Source organism: Pezoporus wallicus, unplaced genomic scaffold, assembly GCF_028554395.1.
Source record: "Pezoporus wallicus isolate ANWC-B61680 ecotype Strahan unplaced genomic scaffold, APGP_CSIRO_Pwel_v1 contig_593, whole genome shotgun sequence".
Taxonomy (NCBI): Eukaryota; Metazoa; Chordata; class Aves; order Psittaciformes; family Psittacidae; genus Pezoporus; species Pezoporus wallicus.
The window spans coordinates 4,148,013-4,168,964 of record NW_026642342.1 but is presented as its reverse complement, the minus strand read 5'-3'; the positions used below and the strand labels follow the sequence as shown (position 1 = coordinate 4,168,964).

General features: G+C 41.1%; 1 protein-coding gene and 1 long non-coding RNA gene across 2 annotated transcripts; one reads left to right on the top strand and one right to left on the bottom strand.

The window, feature by feature from the left end:
- Positions 1-922: 922 nt before the first annotated feature.
- PRPF38B (pre-mRNA processing factor 38B) lies at positions 923-9,566 on the bottom strand. Its single transcript, XM_057429014.1, has 6 exons — positions 9,229-9,566; positions 5,958-6,026; positions 5,288-5,439; positions 5,144-5,204; positions 2,397-2,620; positions 923-2,138 (listed from the first exon to the last, which is right to left on the bottom strand). The coding sequence occupies exons 1-6, from the start codon at positions 9,511-9,513 to the stop codon at positions 1,286-1,288; spliced, it is 1,644 nt and encodes a 547-aa protein (XP_057284997.1). The 5' UTR covers positions 9,514-9,566; the 3' UTR covers positions 923-1,285.
- A 70-nt stretch (positions 9,567-9,636) lies between these two features.
- LOC130609793 (uncharacterized) lies at positions 9,637-18,478 on the top strand. Its single transcript, XR_008974873.1, has 2 exons — positions 9,637-9,756; positions 18,272-18,478. It is a non-coding gene; the product is annotated as an uncharacterized LOC130609793 (long non-coding RNA).
- Positions 18,479-20,952: the final 2,474 nt, after the last annotated feature.

Genomic DNA, 20,952 nt, shown 5'->3' with positions numbered 1-20,952 from the left:
CCAAACACTCTTCAGCTGGCAATGAACATGCAGGGAAAAGCTGACACCCAATACAAACGAATTAATTGAGAGTTTATTCCAGATGGTTCTCCTCACTCAGTATACAAGTCATCAGAATAACCTATCAAATAGACTTGGACTTTAATGATATGACTTTTTTTTCTATAATGCATTTTGGTTTTTGCTTCTAACAATCTGTTAAAAAAAAAATATATCTGCCAGATGAAATGTTCAACACAAACTGCAACCCTTACTATTTGTAGAAAATATGACTTAAAAAAGGACACTATCAGGTCATTCTTAATGTTTACACTTACAAAAATGCTTTGGAAGCTTGAAACTAAAATCCTTTGTAATAATTTTCTTCTTCCTACTTCCCTCTTCCAACCTTCAGTGCCTTTATTAGCCCAGCATTATCATAAATGACAAAGTGCAGCTGCCAATGAAAAACATCAAAAGACCACAAATGGATAAGTGTGTTAAAAAAAAAAAAGTAATATGGAAGCTTACATGGATTTTTTTTTTTAAACAAATAAAATGCATAGATGGCTACGGTACTCATCTGCCAACCTTTACAGTGTCTGCTTGAGGTAGCCTTTCTAAAGAATTTCTAAACAAGCCCCAACATAGTCCAGATCCTTGCATCAAAACCACTATCTCCTTGAAAGTCCACTCTCAATTTAATACCAGTGGCAATCAACATAATACATTTTAAAAGCTTTGGGGAAAAAAAAAAAAAACAGCAGGTACAGTGGACATCCATGGTAGTTTTAGATCTGCAGCCCTCAATGTACATTGTACGCACATAAATATCTCAGCTATAATACACATTCAAGATCCATCCCTAAAAGCTGTATTGTGTAAAGCACAGCCACACTAACTTCAGGATACAACCCATAATTCCACATCTACAAAATCAAAGTAGAATTAGTGGCAGTTTATTGCCTCATACAAATTTAACCAACATGGCAACCATGCCAAAGGAATTAAAACATTTTCAGGACATATGTACAGACTGTACATTTCAGAAACATCTGAACAATAAAAATTCAAGGACAATCTCTGCATTACGAATTAAACTAAACAAATGGTTTGAAACCGTCAATGCATTGAATGGGTTTACAAAGGCACTTCCCTACCCAAAATAGGAAATGACAATCTGCAGCCTAGAGGGAGGTTGGAGAAGAGTGCTCATCAACTACTGCACAATCTCAACTTTAAGAAAAAATGAGCAGGATTTAATCAAACATTTATAGGATTCAATGTGATCCACTTCTGAAAGAGTTCACACAGTCTCATCTTTGTTTTTCTGTTGTTTTTCTTGGCTCTCTCGTTCCGTACTTTGGCTCCTTCGACGGTCATGTTTTTCCGAATGGTCCTTGCTGTCACTGTGATCATGTTTGTGGGAACGTTCTTTGCTTCTGCTACGCTTTCTAGATTTTTCTTTGCTGGGACTCTGGTCTCGTTTTCTGGACTTGTCAAAACTATCTGTTCTTCCTCTGCTTCTGCTTCTACTTCGTTTATTTGACTTCTCTTTACTTTCATTTTTATGTTTACTTGATTTCTCTTTGCTCCTGCTTCTGCTGCGCTTACCTGTGTTCTTACTTCGGCTCCTACTCCTATGCTTTCTTTCCCTGCTTCGACTTCTACTATGTTTCCTCTCTTTTTTGGAATCCCTCTTGTCATCCCGGTGTTTCTTGTCATCCTTGTCATCTTTGTGTCTTCTCTCTTCTGTATCACCCTTACTTTTCCTTTCTTTTGACCTTTCTCTAGAGCGATCTTTTTCCTTCTCGCTACCTCTTTCCTTATCATAATCTCTCTCCTTTTTCCTGCTCCGTTCATTCTCTTTCTCTCGCTCCCTGTCCCTGTCTCTTCTATCTCCTTTTCTGTCACGACTTCGACTACGGCTTCTGTATCTGTCCCTGCTTCTGCTTCGCCTTCGTTCCAGTGTGCGATCAGTGCTTCGAGATCTCCGCCTTTCTTTTTCTCTCTCTTTAGCTTCACGTTCTAATCTCTGCCGTTCTCTTTCTCTTTCTAGTTCTCTGTCAAAACTAGATGATCCGTGACCTTCCCGATGATGACTTCTGCTTCTGGATCTTCTGGGAGACCTCCTGGGACTGATGGATCGTCTTGGAGACCTTTTAAAACAAGAGATATTCAATATGAAACACCACCTTCTGAAGTTAAGGGACCCTCTTTAGTTTCCTATTTATATGTTATGTAAATAGTCTTTATTTAATCTTAAATACCAAATATTGTCTGATTATTTTAATCCATTAGCATCCATAACTGTTTGTCTTTTGCCTTAAAGCCTATCCCACTGAAAAGACAACATGTTTCTGGTAACCACAAGGTTCAGTATGAAACTTCTGACATTCTTTTAACACATAAATGACCTTGAACGTCTACGTTCCACATGCCGGTCTATTTCTTCCATTCCCTCCTTGCACTCTTTCTTGATTTTTCTAGGTCTGCTTTTAATTTGCTGGTCAATGGCTTTCTGGACTGGCACAGGAATTCTTGGAAACAACGTGGAAAACCATTCAAGCTTAGTGAGGAAGGAACGAAGCATCTCCCCGATGGTCATGACACAACCCCCACCTGCCTTCACATCCAGGTCCTACAAAATACAAGCAAAAAGATATCCTGATGGTCAAAAATACTCTGTACCAATTTCCCCAAAAAAAAAAAAAAATGCTGCTACACTACTGCCCTCTTGAAGCCTCATGATTATGAAAAGTTACTTGTCTCATATTCTAATACATCTCCTCAGAAAAATTCAAAGTCTGCACCTTTCGAATTTGGCACTATGTTACAGAAAGGGAATGGGCCTTATATATATGCATGCAGGCACATACTAATCCTGCAGCCATCTGGATGGTACGGAACTGCTGAGGAAGAGATTAACACGAAATCCCCTTACAGAGTCTGGCTATACAGTATGATCTTGTATTTTATCTCAATGCCACAAAGATGAGAAGTCCTCTCAAACTACATTTAATACTCCATTTTGTGGATGTACAACTGCGTACCATCATACCCAACCCTGTGGCCTAAATCATTTAGGAACTACATCATTGCCTATCTAAAAATGATCACAGAAAAGCCTCTAGTACAAAATGGCATCCTAACAGAATTGGAAGCAATAGCAAACCAACTGCCATGAAGCAGTGAGGTTTCTAATTTAGAAACGTAAAAAAATAAATAAATGAACAAATAATTGGAAACTCATAATCCATGATGACCATTGTCTCTGAAAAGGGTCATTACCGCATGAAGGCCTTCTTGCTATGCCCTCTCACAGCTCAGGACATGTTAGTCAGCTATTGTCAGTCCCAAACCTATAGTGCAAGCACACAAGGAAAGTGAGATTTGTTATCTAAACAGGAAGAGAAAATCTAAATGTAAAACTGCTTGCACTCACACACATTTAAGTGTTCAGATATACAGTTTTTCCAAATATAATCGCTGCAGAGATCTAAAGAAGAAAAAAAGGAGTTAAACGTAGCACCTGGAGAGTATGCACAGTTAAGCAAAATAAACATAAGAAGCATTTTGAAAAAGTAACTTTGTATCCTGGGAAGATTTTCACAGCAGCATGACAAAAGATGAACTGCTTCCACATATTTTAAGAACTGGAGGGGGGAAAAAAGTCCTGTAGGTTTAAGTAATTCCATATATATAAATATATTTGATTTATCCTAAAGAGCTTGATCAGGATTGGTAACAAACTTAAGAAAAGCAGCCCAAGCACTTTTTCCCTACATACCACAAAGCTACTGAAAGCAGCTAGGAAAGAAACACTGATTCCAAAAATATACTGGGTGGTTTTAAAAAACAATAAATATACACTGATCAGCAGTATCTGCAAGAACTGAAATGCATAAACTACAAGAAGTGCTGTGAATAACGAACCAGTTAAGACCTGCAAAATGAATCACACTTGTGATCAATTTTTTGTCCTGGGTACCAAGCTGTTTGTGGGACCCTGAAAATGAAGCCAGCCCAATCCTCCTCATAAATTACCACACTGCAGAGAAGAGCTCATGTTAACTAGCACCACCTGGGGGAGAAGGAGGATATCACAGTGATGCAATCAAGATTTCAATTCGCTTGGATTTTTGTTACAAACATACAATAACATAAGTTTACCTGAAATAACAGCTGTTTCCTTTGGCAGTGTTTTTGATACTTAGCATGAAAGAAGCTGTTTAAAATAAATACACTGCATGGCAGTCAGATACAGATATAATTAACACTATTTTGAATAAAAGCATTCGGACATCATTTGCAACATTTGAAATTTCTTGAAGTAGATGCCTACTGTCACACTGAAGAGGGCAAGTGATCCTTCCTGTGCCATTCTTAAATCTAGGATGCAATGTAAAACCTGCTGAATACATACAAATTGCAAGAGTATACTGAACTTCATGGACTGAGCAACCTCAGCCAGCAGCTCCTACTCAGCTTCTCCAGACAGTACACATCAGAACTATTGTACAAACAGTATACTCCTATCTGACCACATAATAATATTGTCTCTTCACTGTTTCTTTCTGGTTTTTGCCCCATTAACAATGACATTAAGGTTACTAGAAACAATGCCACCTTACACAGTAATTAGGCTGGTTGTTTCTGCTCTGAAAAAATCCTGGGCATGAACAACCACCGTAGAGATTTTAGTGGATTTTTCAAGGTCAGTCTTCGTTTCCACTATGTACTTCCCACTCTTCTATGTTAAGCAGCAATTCCCCCTGTTCCAGCCATTAATGCAAAACACAAATTTGGCACTCTGAGGTATTACTATACCTTGCTTAAAAATCCTTTTTCTAAAAACTGCATGGAAGCTACACTCACAGAGCCTGCTGTCTGTAGTCTGGTTTAATAAACCTCTTTCATGTGGCTTTGTAGTATTTGACACAGAAACATCCTAAGCAATAGACAATTCTGTTAAATCTTTGAAACCTAAGCTTAATGACCCAGGTCCCAGCTCAGGCCTGCTTCTTGCACTAACGAATTAAATAACAAGAACATAACATTGCAACATTCAAACTACAGAAAACCTTATCAAGGAATGTTTAAATCTATAGCAGTTACATGAGAAGAAACAAAAGAAAATGAATTATTACCCTCGCCGACATACCTCTTCATCATCAAGAAAAGATTCAAACCAGTCCCATAGATCTGTAGGCGGCTGTGTGTACCTTTAAGTACAAAAAGAATGCAGAAACTTAATACAGCTTTCTGTATATTAAATTAATCATTAGTTGATTATATTGATACTTACCTAATATACATAAATCCAAGAGCCCTAATATATGGGGAGTCTGTATGAGTTATAAGGCCCATCACTTGCTTACGGGTGAGTTTCAGTGTAAATAATTTGTAGAGCAGACAAAAGGCAGTAGACACAATTCCTCCGGTTCCAACACCGCGCACCTTTCGGAAGAAAAAAGTTAGGTGAAAACGCCAAAAGTCAAAGACATTGCCCCATCTCTACAAAAGAATATGAGAACTATAGATGAGGTCAGATATAAGGAAGAAGTTCTTCCCTGTGAGGGTGGTGAGGCACTGGAACAGGTTGCCCAAGGAAGTGGTGGATGTTCCATCCCTGGCAGCGTTCAAGGCCAGGCTGGAGGGGGATTTCAGCAACCTGGTCTAGCAGAAAGTATCCCTGCCCATTGCAGGGGGGTTCGTAGATGACCTTAAGGTCCTTTCCAAGCCAGAATTCTATGACTCTGTAACTAACATAGGATGAAATCTATATCTGCAAACAGAGCTATGTGGAAAAACTAACACTTCTTGTACCCACAGCTCTGGAAGCATGGGGAACACATCAATTCTTTGTAATAAACATTGTTACATCTATGGACTGAGCCAACATACAAACAAGTTTTGGCCTATGCTAAGAAATTTATCAGACAGAAAAATGTAAGAAGGCACGTACTTCTACTTACCCCTCCACACATCCCTGTCTGGCCTGCTGTTTTTCGGCTCCCCTTTTCCCATGGTTCAACATGCGTAACCTGAAAGAGTTGGTGGGAAAAAATAAAATTACAGTTTCAATCTCCATAATGTTTTATACAAATCTAATGTAAACAACGGATATCCTAATCAATCATAAACAGCTTGTCTTATGCAAAATTGAAGATCAAGACTGCTTTGTCATTAAAGCAAAACATTTGGGTTTTTCAATTATATTAAGAAATTATAGCTAGACAAATTAAGTTTATAAACAAAAAAAAACCACCCCCAAAGCAAGCATCCATGTTTACTCTACACTCCACGTACTTTCAAGTACTTTATGACTAAATCGCATCATTACCATTTTCTATGGAGACCAAACGATTACCTTCATTTAAAGTATCTCCTAACCAAGTTTAGTAACACCTGCTGATGACACGTAAAGGAGTCAAAATCTACAGTCTCACAGTCATATTCCATGAATTTAGCTAGAGATTTAAGTATCACCTACAATTAGGGCAAAAGAAAAATGTCCATCAAGTGTAGTGGAAAAAGACAGGGTCTTTTTCTGTACACTGCAGTGATGTTCTTGGATAAAATGGTTTCTAAGTACTAATTGAATAAATTTTCCCCAATTCCAGTCTTTTAAAATGCATTTAGAGGCGAGTGCACAAACACAGTTACCCAACACTATCCCACAAATTTGACAATAAATCACAAGGGATTTAAGAACTATGAAAGCGTTCAAGCTATATTTGAAATTGTGAAATGCAGAGAAGTTACATTTGACTCAATAAGCAAGTATGTTTTGTCAACACATCAACTTTAAAAAGCAAGTAAAAACGATACAGTAGTGTTACAATGGATTTCGGATAAGATTTTGTGGCGTGTAGTTTACATTCAAAACGCTTTAACAATACTTGAAACAAAACTAAGTGCACGATCACCTGAAACCAGAGATATGCCAACGGCTGGAGCTGCTGAACTGCCTGGGTTTTTTTTTTCTTGTGAGATGCCAGTATTGCAGAAATCAAAATCCACTTGACTTCCTGTATTATTTGCATCATACAAGAAGTTCAGAAATACTTTGTAAGCAATACTGCATATCCTTCTGATTTTTTACACATTTGCCTCTCACAGGAAATAGAAAGTTTTTTTTAGTCAAAGGATCACGTACAACACTATCACAATGGCAGCTTTCATTTTTTTACTTATTAGCCACAATCAAAATAAATATGGTTAAAAAAGAAAACAAACAAAAAGACAGGCGGCCTTACAATAATGTCACAAAAGAGTACTTAAAGTTTTGATGCTACAAAGACTGCTGTATATGCTTAATTTGTTGGAAGATACAGATTAAATGAAGTTAAAGGCATGCACATGGTGCTAACATCGGGGATAAAGACAAAAGTCATCTACTTTGCAGATAAGAGAACTGAAACAAGACCAGAACTACAAGTGAATATATTCAAACACCTGGACAGAATCCATACCTTCAAAGATGGTCCCTATCATCAGCTGCCTGCATAACTTAAGATCATCTCTCCCAATAAGCCAGCACCCATCATTCTCAGTTTTTTTAAATGAGGCACTTATATTGGTTCCCAAACAAATACACCTGAAAATACAGCTGCTACAGTGGGCATGGTGCTCATTCAAGGAGAAAGGGGGAAGGGGAAGGAGGGAAAGTCTGCAATTGTTCAAAAATCTTGAAATATGAACAGAACTCAAATCATCTGAACACCAGTGAAGTACCTTAACCATCAGGTTATCTTCTCCCTCACACCTATTAAGTAAGCAGCTGAGCTTTCTCTTTATTTAGCACACAGAATAAACTGTCAATTTGAGTAAACAACCTTTATTTACATTGGATTAATAAGCACATATTTAATGGTTTATCAAATTTGTTGCCCAATTTAAGACACTTAAGGAATGAAACACTGAGACAAGCAAATGAACTATATGACCTACTGCAGTTAAGTTCTATCACTACTAAGAAGACAAATCACATAAAATATTTTTACCCTGAAACTGTCCCTGTAAACGACTGGAAGCTCTCAGATTTTCTCGAAATAGGTTTCTTCTAAAAAAAATTCAGCACTGGCCATCAACTGCAAAAATAAACTTTGCTGCTTTCAATTCTGACAGTAATAACGATTTATCTAATATGCAGCATATGGTAAATTAACTGAAGAGAAGCTTTGTCAACAATCGATGTTACTTTAAGTATTAGGAGAACTGAGTAGTCCACTCCAAATGACGGAGGCAAGGAGAGAAGTGCTACCACTGAGATGAAAAACAGTAGCACTGTCTTCATAAGTAGGTGCGAACAATGCAAAAAAATCTCAAAACACTTCTGAGAAGTTATTTTTAATGACAGTGCCCAAAGTAACTAGACTTGCCCTGCTTAAATAAGACAAAAAGGCTACCTTTTATTTCCAAGTATACTTAAACCCTCTGGCACAGTAACATCAAGCAGAATCAATTCACCCGACAAAAACACCTCAATCATCACCAAAGCACAGCTGACTGAAGACATCAGCTCTGAATTATCTAAGTTTTGCTCTCATTATCAGAAAAAAAGAATGTTGCTGTGTTGATGAGTATTAATTATGCATACCTCCACCTGAGAGACTGGCTTGATGGAAGCCTTGTTGCAAAACTGATTCAGTCCTGCTAACAAACAAGAACCAAGACATGGGTGCACGGATACAGTTCAGTTATATCCCCAGCACTGCCTACTTAATATCAAAAGCAGCACTAAACTGAACAGGTTTTTGACTGGGTGCGAGGGGGGGATCCTGACCTCTAACTGAGGAAGAAGGCCACATGCAAACTCCTGCTGAAATCACTTCTGCGCAGTTACAGGGCGCCGGCAGCTCCTGGGCTGCGCGCAGTGCCCGTCTGTGAAGTGACATGCAGATCGGGTCCCCTCTCCCTTCAAATGAAAGCGCGGTCCTCAGACGGCCATTTCATCCCCACTGCCAAGGCTCACGCTGCCCAATTAATAATCTGGAACTCCGCTATTTCAAATCCGAAGCGGAACACGTTTGTGTTGTAAGGAAAACAGCACCGTTAAATACCCCAATCAAGCACTAAAAAATACATTTGCTCCCATCGCTTACAGCACGATAAGGGACAACGCGGCAAAAGATAACCAGAAGCAACCAAAGTCTTCCCCCTTCAAAAACCCCCACCACGAGGAGGCTCAGGCCAAGCGCCAGCGCAGCCCCGGGAAGCCCGGGGCGCGGCCCGCAGGCTCACCTTGAAGTAGATCTCGTCCACCACTTCGTGGTAAGTCTTGAGCTCATAGAGCTGCACCTTGAAGTAGGGCGACGAGAGGATGTTGGTGAGGATCATCGGGTTCAGGTTCATGGTCTTCTCGTTGCCCCACAGCGGCAGCACATTGCCCTGCTTGCCTGAGGCCGCCGGCTTGGGGGCTCCGCTCTGCAGCTGCTGCTGGGCCGGTGGGATGGCACCAGGCTGGTGCTGGGCCGCCTGCTGCCCCTGGCAGTTCCCAGCGCCAACGGCGGGGCTGTTGTTGGCCATAGCGGCTCAAGCCCGGGGCAGGGCGGCAGCACGCGGCCTGCAGGGCTCACGAACGATCGAGCCGGGCCACGCCACACCACACCACACCAGACCACGGACTACAGAGGCAGTCGCAGCCTCCCACAACCGCTGACAAGATGGCGGACTCCACGGAAGTGACGGCAGCACCTTCCGGGGCCGAGCAGGCCAATCCCCGTGGCGGAGCGTGGCGGCGCTGGGCGGGAGAATGCCCCTCTGCCTCTGGTCCTTTCCCGCGGCGGGGGTTCAGGGGACTTTTTCTCTCTTTCACCCGCCAGCCCCACACGTAGCTAAGAGGCGAGACCTGTCGCCAGCTTTTCCTTCTCGTTTTTGGGTCGTGGGGATCGCGCTGTCCTTTGCCCGAGGCTCGCTAACGGCCAGGCCGGGGTTCTTTCGGGCGAGGAGGGCCCGGCCGGTCACAGTGCGCGGGGGTCGGACAGCTGCCGTCACCGGAACGCCACAAGCCACGCCAGACATTTAGCTAACGCGGTAGTGGGGCCGTCGGTCGTGCCGTCTGTTGGTAACGAAGGCAGGGCACAGCAGGGGAGCGACCACCGGCGGCGCTAACAAATAAGGACAAAGTCGTTGAGCTTGCAGGGATCTCGGGGGAGGAAGCATTTATCTGCGGTCAGGGTACAGCAAAGCTGGCGCACTAAAACTAGCGCTATGAGGCCTGCTCCCCCAGCAGGCAGAGCAGCTTCCGAGGGTTTGTCATACACCAAAAAAAACTGACTGTGCTGCTAAATTGAAACTGAACATCTCCTTCGGAAATGAGTAATACTGCATACAGACTCGGAACAATGAGAATTAGGTTAACGCATTTGAAAGCATTAAAATCTAAGAAAGTAACTGTTAAATGCCAACAGGAAACAAAAGATAAACTCCTTCAGTTTTGCCTGAAACTTAAATGAAATATGTCGAGGCTTACGTTTAACTCATTATTCAAAGTTTTCCAGCAGGTTTTCAACTGCACACTCTTTTGCAAAAGCAAAATAATAAATTAAAAAACTAGTTACAAACTTTGGTGTCAAGCTTTAACCAGAAGTAGAAAAGGGAGACCGAATGTACAGGAATTGCCAAGAGATTCTGAACATGGAATGAATATGCAATAAAATAACTGAAAGTCCGCCAAAGTAACAGCAACTTAGGACAAAATACACTGTACACACACAGAAGGGCTTTGCATTGCTCAGAGCAAAAGGAAAGAGATGCAAGGTTAAATCGGTTTGGAAGCATCTGTGGAAGTAGCATCTCTAATTGTATACTATTTAAAACTTATTTATATTTTGATTTTGAAAACTAATTGAATTTGAATTTAAATACTTCCAGCAGTATTTACCTCCTTGTAAACAGAGTATAATCACTCTTCATTACATGTTGAAAACCTTGTAAGTAGAACATCTTCAATCTTCATTACAAACTGAAAACCTGAGAAACAGTGACTCATATTCATTAATCTGGTCCTTTAACATACTTTAGAGCTCATACTGTGTCAGAAAAGTGTTCTTGTCAGGGCCCATTTTGACAGTTACCAGTTTCCCTAACTGCCTGCTCTGCTATCTAAGCTCTTCATTTAGCTTAGAAAAGCACTCCCCTTTTCTAGGAATAACTTGTCCGGCCTCCTTGTGCTAAAGATATTAACAAAACCATTTATTAGCACAGGACTCCCATCTTGAGGCAGCAAACATCCATTTAACAATCTCATGAAATTGAAGAACTAATCACAAAATTAATTCTAAGGAGGTGTTGTGTGGAGGCAGTGTTCTTACAGGAGAATGGATAATTGGTACATAAACTCTGAATAATCCTGAAAGATACAGCAAGGCCATGAGAGGCCCGAGGAAGCTTAAGCAAGCAAGATAAGAAGAAGCTGGAATTCAGTGAGTTATGAGAACTGTGGACTTTTGGCAAGCTTTCGAGGTCAAGTTCTCACACCTGTGCTTAACCAATTACATGTTGGTCACCAAGGGTCTTCAGGACATGTATCCAATCATAATATGCCAAATCACTGTTAAGTGCATGTAAGAAATAGTATATAAGGAGTTAAGGCTTTGTAATAAATGGCTTTTGTCTGATCATACTGATTTCTGACTGGGTCCATATATTCTGCAGCGATTGGCGCCCAACGTGCCCCCTCCCCCCCGTTTTTCATATTGAAGCTGAAGGAATTAAAGCACCGAAGCAAGTGGAAAACGTGGAGCCGCAGGGACGTCGGCTGGGTTCGATCCGGCAGGACCAGGATCGGGAGGTAGACGCCTCGGAACGGAGCCTTGTGAGCCCGGAAGACACTACACAGTGTAAATAAGGTAACAGCCGACGGGTCTGGAAGAGGGTTAGGATGGGGAATCAGTTAAGTAAAGGAGAAACGGCCATCCTTAAGCTCTTCCAGCATATCCTCTCAGTGAGAGGGATAGAATATGACGATAATCTGTTAAAAAGACTATTGCTCTGGAGTAAAGAAAAAGAGCTGATCAAGGGGGTTAATGAAGCTTTTGATCTCGGGACTTGGGAAAAAATTGGGGCACACCTGTGGGATGAAGTTACTTGTGAGTCTAAGGAGGCGAAGTCTCTCGCTGCTCCCTGGCGACTACTGAAAGAGACTCTAGCCGCAATAGAGGCTGAGAAAGAGGCGGAAAAATCTGCTTTTACAGCGCTCGCTGACTCGCCTTCACAACAGCAGGGGTCGGCACCTACATTAGATTCAGCACCCGGCGCTACAGCCATGGTAGTGTCGCCTGTTTCGGGCACAAAACATTCTGGCCAAAAAACGGCGCGCCGTAAAATACGAATGTTTGAGGACCCTCCGCCTTTCCCCCTATTCTGTGTCGACAGCACCTTTATCGGCGGTAGCTCCAGCTGATACTCGGAAGCCAGTAGCGGCTACTGAGCAGCCAAAACAAACTGATGTCAACCCTTTTCGTGCTGGTACTGCCCCTAAACTTAATCACGATTTTTTGCCGGGGTGGGAGTCTCCGAAGGAGGAGAGTGTAACTCCGAATAAATACCCACCTCCGCCACCTACACCACCGCTTGCATCGCTCCCACCGGAGCTGCAAAATGAGTGGGACTGGGGACAATGGACAAAATCCTTAGATAAACAATTGCAGGACTTGCGAGACCGTCTGGACAAATTGGGGGAGGAGAGGGAGCAAGCCCCAGAAAAACCGGGAAAACCAGATAAGATCAGTCCTTGTGATGTGCCGTTAGCACCGACTCCTACATCTAATAAAGTTAATCCGAGTGCCATGAGATGGCGAGGCTGCATTCAGGATGCAGTCATAGACGGTACTGTTTTACCGATAGATGTTCCCGCTGCATTTCCTGTTATTATAAATACTCAGGGACAGTCTGTCTGGACTCCTATGGACTGGAAAGCTATGAAAGAAATTAAGGGAGCAATTACTCAGTATGGGTTGTCTTCCCCATATACACAGCAAATGTTATCTGCTTTCTTTTCTAGTACTGTTCTAACTCCAAATGATTGTCTCAGAGGGGCTGCAATTTTATTAACTCCTTCACAGCTCCTACATTTTAAAAGTGGGCTTGAGGAGCTTGCTGCAAGAGCTGCAGATAAGAATTCAGAGTGTAATCCTCATCACCCTTTGCATGGTGTTTCATCTGAAATGTTACTGGGAAAGGGACAATTTCACCCTGATGGAGTACGAGCTCATATGAAAATTGAAATTTTACAGCAAGCACAGCAATTGGCTTTAGCTGCTCTGAAAGCTGTGCCAGAAGCAGGGAAACCTAATCCTTCCTATACATCAGTAAAGCAGGGACCAACTGAGCCATATATACAATTTATTGACAGATTGACAGAGGCTATTGAAAAGAGTATTGATCTGGCATCTAATGCTAAAGAATCGATGCTTATGTCTCTGGCTATGGAAAATGCTAACCCTGCTTGTAAGTGTATTTTGCAGGGTTTGCCAAAATCTGCTGGTCTTCAGGAAATGATGGATCCATGTTCTAAAGTGGGCACAGCAGAGGAAAAGGCTGGATACATGGCTACTGCCTTCGCCGCTGCTGTTAAACCCCTTCTACAACAAGGTCAGGGTGATCATGGGGGTACTAAAGGTATGAGATGTTATAATTGTGGATGGATGGGACACTTTAAAAAGCAGTGTACTGTAAAGAAAATTAGTTCAGCAACCCACCCCCCTCAGGGTGGTGTTACTGGTTTTGCAGACAAATGTATTAAATGTGACACATTTGGCCACAAGACAATTGAATGTCGTTCAAAGTTTAAAAAAGATGGAACCCCGTTGGGAAACTTGAATGTGAGTGTGAAGCCACCCTGTGCGACGACACAAAATCACTACCTCTTATGCTTCTCAATGGAATCCAGATTTACAGGTTATTCTTTTTATTGTCAACAGTGAGTATCCTCCATTTAGTCTATTAGCACAGTGGGATCTTCAAAAGACTCATCCTTTATGCATTTTAGAATGGATTTTCCTGCCTTATCGATTACATAAAACTGTAACTACTCGGTTAGAAGTATTTGCTCTTTTGATTGTATGAAGTCGTTCACGTTGTCAGGAAATTATGGGCTGTGATCCATCACAAATTTGTTTGCCACTTACCAGGGTATGGTTAGACCGGGCACAACAATCTAGCTCTGCTTTTCAGTCTGCTCTGATAGATTTTGTTGTTCCTCTTAATATACATTTTCCACCTCATAAGATTTTTACAATGCTAAAGAATAATCAGTTTGAAGATGCTACCTTTTATTCTAGTAAACCTGTTTTAGGATTAACTGTCTTTACAGATGCAAGCAAAATCAGTCCCACAGCCGGATATGTTTGGCAAACAGATGATGTTTGGAAAGAGCAGAAGATACTTAGTCATTTTTCTGATTCATTACAAACACTAGAGCTAAGTGCTGTTATTGCAGTATTTCAGCAATGGCCTGACACCCCTCTTAATATTGTCTGTGATTCTTTATATGTTGTAGGCATTGTTCAATGTATAGAAAGGGCAATTTTACAAGAAGTCGCTAATCACAGGTTGTGGATCTTGTTAAAAACCTTATTACATCTTGTGAATACTGATAAATGTACATATTTTATTATGCATATTCGCAGTCATTCAGGCCTTCCAGGAAGCCTTAGTGAAGGCAATAACAAAGTGGATAAATTAGTTGCCCCAGCATGGGCAGGACCCTCTGTAAATATCTTTCAACAAACTTGAGCATCCCATGCCTTCTTCCATCAATCAGCAAAAATGTTAGTTCAACAGTTTGGACTGTCCCTAACAGATGCCCGAGGCATTGTGCAATCTTGTCCTGATTGTCAAGGCCAAGGAGTAGGTATAGGCCTTGGAGTCAATCCTCGAGGCCTCCAGCCTCTTCAGCTTTGGCAAATGGATGTTACTCATGTACCTTCTTTTGGGAAATTGAAATATGTCCATGTTACTATTGGCACTTTTTCTCACTTTGTCTGCGCCACTTCCCTGGCTGGTGAGACTGCATGCCATGTGATCATACATCTACGTGGTTGTTTTGCAGCTACGGGAGTATCTTTACAGCTAAAAACAGACAATGCATCTAGCTATACCTCTTCAACACTTTCTAAATTTGTGAATACTTGGGGTATTTCTCGTATCACTGGTATTCCTCATTCTCCTACAGGACAAGCTATTATTGAACAAACACATCAAACTTTGAAACAGTTGTTGGGAAAAACAAAAAACGGGGGAAGAAGGACTTACACCAGTAGCAAGGATACAGAAAGCTGTATATGTTATGAATTTTTGTGATTGACAGGAGACTTTAATGACACCCCTGCTATAATACATGGTCAGGCATTAGGTTCAGGTTATATGACTAAAACTCCGGGTATTCTGGTCCAGTACAAGGATTTGGAAACCAGCATTTGGAAAGGTCCTGCGGAAGTAAAACTAACTGGTCGAGGTTATATGTGTGTAATTACAGATTCTGGTCTGCGGTGGGTGCCAGCTCAGTGGGTGAAACCCCGAAAGAGTTAGCACCGCCCAAGGAGAGCCAGGACACCCCCCTTGTCAGTGACTGAATGAATTGAAATTTGAGCTTAGGACATCTGTTTTACGGATGTTTTCAGTCCTTCTTAAAGTGAAGGGAGCAACCTTTTTTACGTTAAAGTGAAAAAAAAAAAACGAAAAAAAAAAAACAAACCCCCCCCCCCCCCCCCCCCCAACCTCCAGGGAAGCGAGACCAGCGTGGGATACAGACGTATTGTGTACTTTTCCGGTGGTGGGAAGGTCTCTCGTATGTTCTTATCAGGGGTATTGGGCATACTGTGACAGACCGTGGACTTGGGACCCCATATACAACTCATTTGATACAGTCTCTCTGTGATACTCATGCACTAGAAGTTGGTAAATATAAGTATGTCCATGTTTCTATCGACCTTTGGAGACCTTTATAGATATTGTTGGCCACTTCTTCCAACATAAGCTGGCCACCTGTGTCGAAATGAGTGTGCATTTTGGTCAGTATAAAAGCCCAGGCCTCATGCAATGTGGGGGAGGCAGAGCCTCTGCGGGGACGCCCGCTAAGGTTGAGCCTGCCACTTCGCACTGCGATGATGCTTCTCGGAGTTGGTTTCCTGTTAATCTCCACAGGGTCCTTGTGCCATGTTCTGTACGTGGGACTGTAGTGGGAGTAATGATTGTCTGGATTTTGTGCTTCAAATATTGTAGTTGTGTGGAGCGTGCTTGTGGGATCCCGTGTGTGTGTGTGTGTGTGTGTGTGTGTGTGTGTGTGTGTGTGTTGAGGGCAGACGGTGTTCTGTGTATTTTTTTGTTGGGTTCATGTAAAAGTTTTTAACGGGTAGCAGTTTAACATTTCGGGCAAGAAAGGGTTAATGCAAAAGCGCAGTTGCCGGCAGGTATTTATGGTTGCTGCTGAAGCAGGCAGGCAGCTGTAGCTGCTGCCGAGCAGGCCGGCGTTTGTAGCCGTGCAAAGCAGAGTGAGCGACTTTGAAAAAAAAACCAAACAAAAGCTGCCCTCCGATTCGGCTCCAGGTGCTCCACTAGTGGAATGGCCAAGATGGACGCCAGAGCAGAGGAGTGAAAAAAACACAAACAAACAAAAAGGGCAATGATGCAGCAAACTCCTCAGCTGTTAACAATGTGCAGTTTAACCTGTCTGCTTCTCAAGAACTGATAACCTGGAGGAGGGGGTATATTTGTGTCCTCCTGCCTACAGGTCCATGGTGACTGCCTGCAAAGTTTGTCAAGCCTTGCCATGAGCTGGACAGACGAATGGAGGAACCTGATGCCTCAGCTACAGGAGCTGACCGTGATTACCCCAAGCAGAATGAGATGGAGGAAGAGAAAAACAAATGATTGCAAAACATCACTTGGGGGCAACCGAAAAGTAAAATCCTGAATACGTGTGCTTGTAAAGTAGCTATTATTAGAGGCTGTGATTTTGTGTATAAAACCACCTGTATTTACAAGCCAGTTGCTAATAAGAAACTACACCTTGTATAGATTTGTCACTTGTAAAAGAGATGTTAGAGTATGGAAATTTGCAGTAGCTGCTAGAAAATGCTAAGGCAAAAGCTAGAAAGATTTTAATACAATGGTAGTGTTATAAAGCAGGTAATGGAACAAATTAAGAGGGTGGGAGAATTCCACTACTAAGGAATTTCTTTGGCTAGTCCCTCACTGCCATCAGCATCTTCAACATGGTGCTGCACCCTGTAATAGTTACTCTGCTAATGTAAATTTGTGTGTGCCTTGCTGTAGTAGCAACTTGTTATTGGATGAAGCAGGTGAAACTGTGCATTGACAACAAGGTGCAAGGACAGAGGCTGACCAAATGCCTGCTACCACAATCAAGGGCAAGACTGGGTTGGCCTCTGTGTTTGCCACCAAGAAGAACCTTTAGCTCCGCTGTTGGCTGCAACCCAGCAGGCGTGGAGCGGTGGGGACACATGCCATGCCAGACCTTGATGTGAAAGATGGCCTCCCTTGTTATCAGAGAGCCATACAGAAGAAAAAAGGGGCAGGCCCAGCAGCCTCTAGTTGGCATATGTTGGAGATATTATCTAGCCCAGATCCCCTGCTCAAGTAGGGTCATTCAAAACATACATCAAAAAGGGGGAGATGTGGAGGCAGTGTTCTTAACAGGAGAATGGATAATTGGTACATAAACTCTGAATAATCCTGAAAGACACAGCAAGGCCATGAGAGGCCTGAGGAAGCTTAAGCAAGCAAGATAAGAAGAAGCTGGAATTCACTGAGTTATGAGAACTGTGGACTGTTGGCAAGCTTTCGAGGTCAAGTTCTTACACCTGTGCTTAACCAATTGTGTTAGTCACTAAGGGTCTTCAAGACAGGTATCCAATCATAATACGCCAAATCACTGTAAGTGCATGTAAGAAATACTATGTACAGAGTTAAGGCTTTGTAGTAAACGGCTTTTGTCTGATCATATTGATTTCTGACTGGGTCCATATATTCTGCGGCAGTGTTGTAGCAGTGAGGTAATCTTGCTCTGGAGACAGCTAGCTAGAGTAGTGACTTTGAAGCTGAGTGGTTCTGGTGTGTTTTTTTAGGGTATCCTTGACTCTCTGAGCACATCCTTAATGTCTTGTGTAATCACTTCAGGACAGCCTGTACTTCTGTTGTAATTTATGTTACCCAAATTGTGTTTTCATGTGTTTATCTTTTGCTGTTGGAATATGTAGTCAGTATGGTTCAAACCTCAAGTGGTTTTCCTCTGTATGACATTTTTGTTCTTCTTATGCAGATCCTTTTTGGTGGTGATGCTGAAACCTTTACAGCTGCGAACCAGGAAGCCATTTGCTCAAAATGAGATTTTCTTTCCTCAAGCATGCCAGCTGGTCTTTATACAGAACAGAGCCAAAACAAAACAAACACATGCTTGAACAAGGAGGACTGCAAGGAACTATATATATAACAATAAAAAAGTAAGAGGATGGTGCTGTATGCAAGAGTCTCAACAGATGAATTCTGAATTTTCTCAAACATGCCTACTCTGTTAGTTGAATCTGAGGAGAAAAGTATTGGTACCTAGTCACTGAACATCCTCTGAACCTGGTGTGAGAGGAATGCTTGTTAGCTCTTGAATTATAGGTTAAGTAATATTGCTGCATGTATTTTTCTGTCAAATATCAGTGTAGTGTCTTCTGGCAGTAGTGCTGCATTAGATGCCTTCTGCTATCACATTTAATTATGTGCACTGCAGCTTCAAAGGGAAAGTCAAAGAACTGCATACAGTTCTCTTTCTCATCCCAAACACTGAAGGATAAAGTAAGTTTTAGCAGTTTAGAATTTCTTGATTCATGACTTTCTACCGTTAGATGCTTTTATTCAGTATAGTCATATCTTTTTTGCTCTTCGTATGGTACAAAAGTAACAGGCTTCTCTAAAAATAGCTTACTTAATTTGTCAACATACTTAACTAAATACAACCTGAACTTTCAGTTTGAATTTACAGATTGCAATGTTAGAAATACATTTGAGCTGAAGTTTCTGAGGAACCTCATCAACTTGGACCTTGTTTGAGCAGGGGGTACACTGGATAACATCTAAAGGTCCCTCCCAGCAGAAATTATTCTATGATGTTGTGAGACTTAAAGTAGATATACCACTGCATGAAGGAGGGAGATGTGTGACACAATGGACCAAACCAGACTTTAGACATACTAAATGATTTTTTTTTTTTTTGGTGAGGGAATGCAGAAATTTTATGTTATGAGGAATAATCACAATATTTTTTCAAATTTTTTTTTCTAGCAAGAAGAGCAGATTCTCTGGTGTCAAAGCAGATTGTGCAGCTTAAAACTACTAATAGGGCTATTTCTTTCATACTGCCAATCTTCAAAAGATGCGATCTCTAGTCAGTTTTGCCACCCAATACAGAACAATGAAAAAAGAAATTTCTACGACTACATTGTTTGATAATGGAGAATTAAACATCTGATAATTCTGAAGGTTTTACTTACAGTGGTACATTTTTGGGTGAGGTCTTACAAAGGAAATGGTGTGAATTCACAATTTGTTGCAAATTTACTTTACTGTATAACTTCACTACTATTCTTTCCCTTTTTTTTTCCTCTTAATAATGTCATATTGAATTATGAGTAGAATTTTACAGGGTACCGAAATCTATATAATTTTCATCCAGGATATTAAAGACTTCTATTAATAAACTTTACAATATCTGAGGTACAGATATTATCCACAGTTTATGGATTGTCTAATTAAGACACAAGTACTAAATGATAGTCCAGGATTAAACTGTGATTCAGACAAAAAGAACTGCGTTATAAAACAAAGAGACTTGAACCTATCTTTTCTTGTGCAAGGTATTCATACTCTTAGTTCAATAACAGTTTATTTTCTTTGCTAAAAAGCAAGGATCTAATTAAAAAGTTAAAATCAATTTACTAGACTACTCAAAAGCATTTAATGGGAATTATTCTCTACACATAGTTTCTGCTTAGAGCCAGATTGGGTTATGCAGATCTTTAAAGCCTGTTGAGAAAAAATCCCACAAAAGTAATTGACCAGGTGTTATATATAAACTTTAAAAGAAGGTTGCTCTATATGTGTTGTAACATTACTGATCTTTACGTATTTAAACCCTTTTTGCAAGCCAAACTCCCACTGAAATAGCAACTCATAGGCTGCTTCATACACTGTTAGCACATCACTGTTGTAACAGAGAAAGACCCCAACTGTGAAACTGTATGGGTGGTTCCCTATTTCTACTACTCATAAAACAAAAATAATATAAAGAAAATTGCTGTTATATTCCAAAACCTAAAAAACAACTTCAAACAGAATGAAATCATTCCAGTATCTTGAACTAATTGAAAGTGGCTAGATTACCAGTTTGAAAGCACACTTAGATAGGCTTCCTAGCTATTGAGTAAACAAGATAGCTAGACTGCTGTAAGCTACTTATGTATACTCTGTGTAGGCCACATCCTGTAAAATTTATTAGCATTAAACAAGAGTCAAGGTTAAACAATCACAGGCAGGTTTCAGCATAAAGACTTTCAGTATTTTATGAAAACTAAACCAGAAAGCATTGAAATATAATCTGACTAACAAATCTTCTCTGCCCTCACTTCTACCAACCAACTCCTCCCTTAAATCCTGGACAGAGTCAATGCACAACTCTTTTTGTATAGCAGGCCCACCCTGTAATTAGTAAAATGCTTTACATACTTGTGAACAGAAAAAGTAACAAGCAATTCAGCTCCATGTTTTCCTTCCTGGTTTCACTGTTCATCCACACAGCTGCTTGCTCTTTGAGGGACAAATCCTGCTCCAGTGTAGAAAATACTCCATAAATTGCTGCAAAATACATTGATTTGCTTTGGGTTGTTTGTAGTCTACCTCACTGATCTTTACAGGACACTTTGACTTCATGTCAGCACCACTGCAATGCCCTAAGTT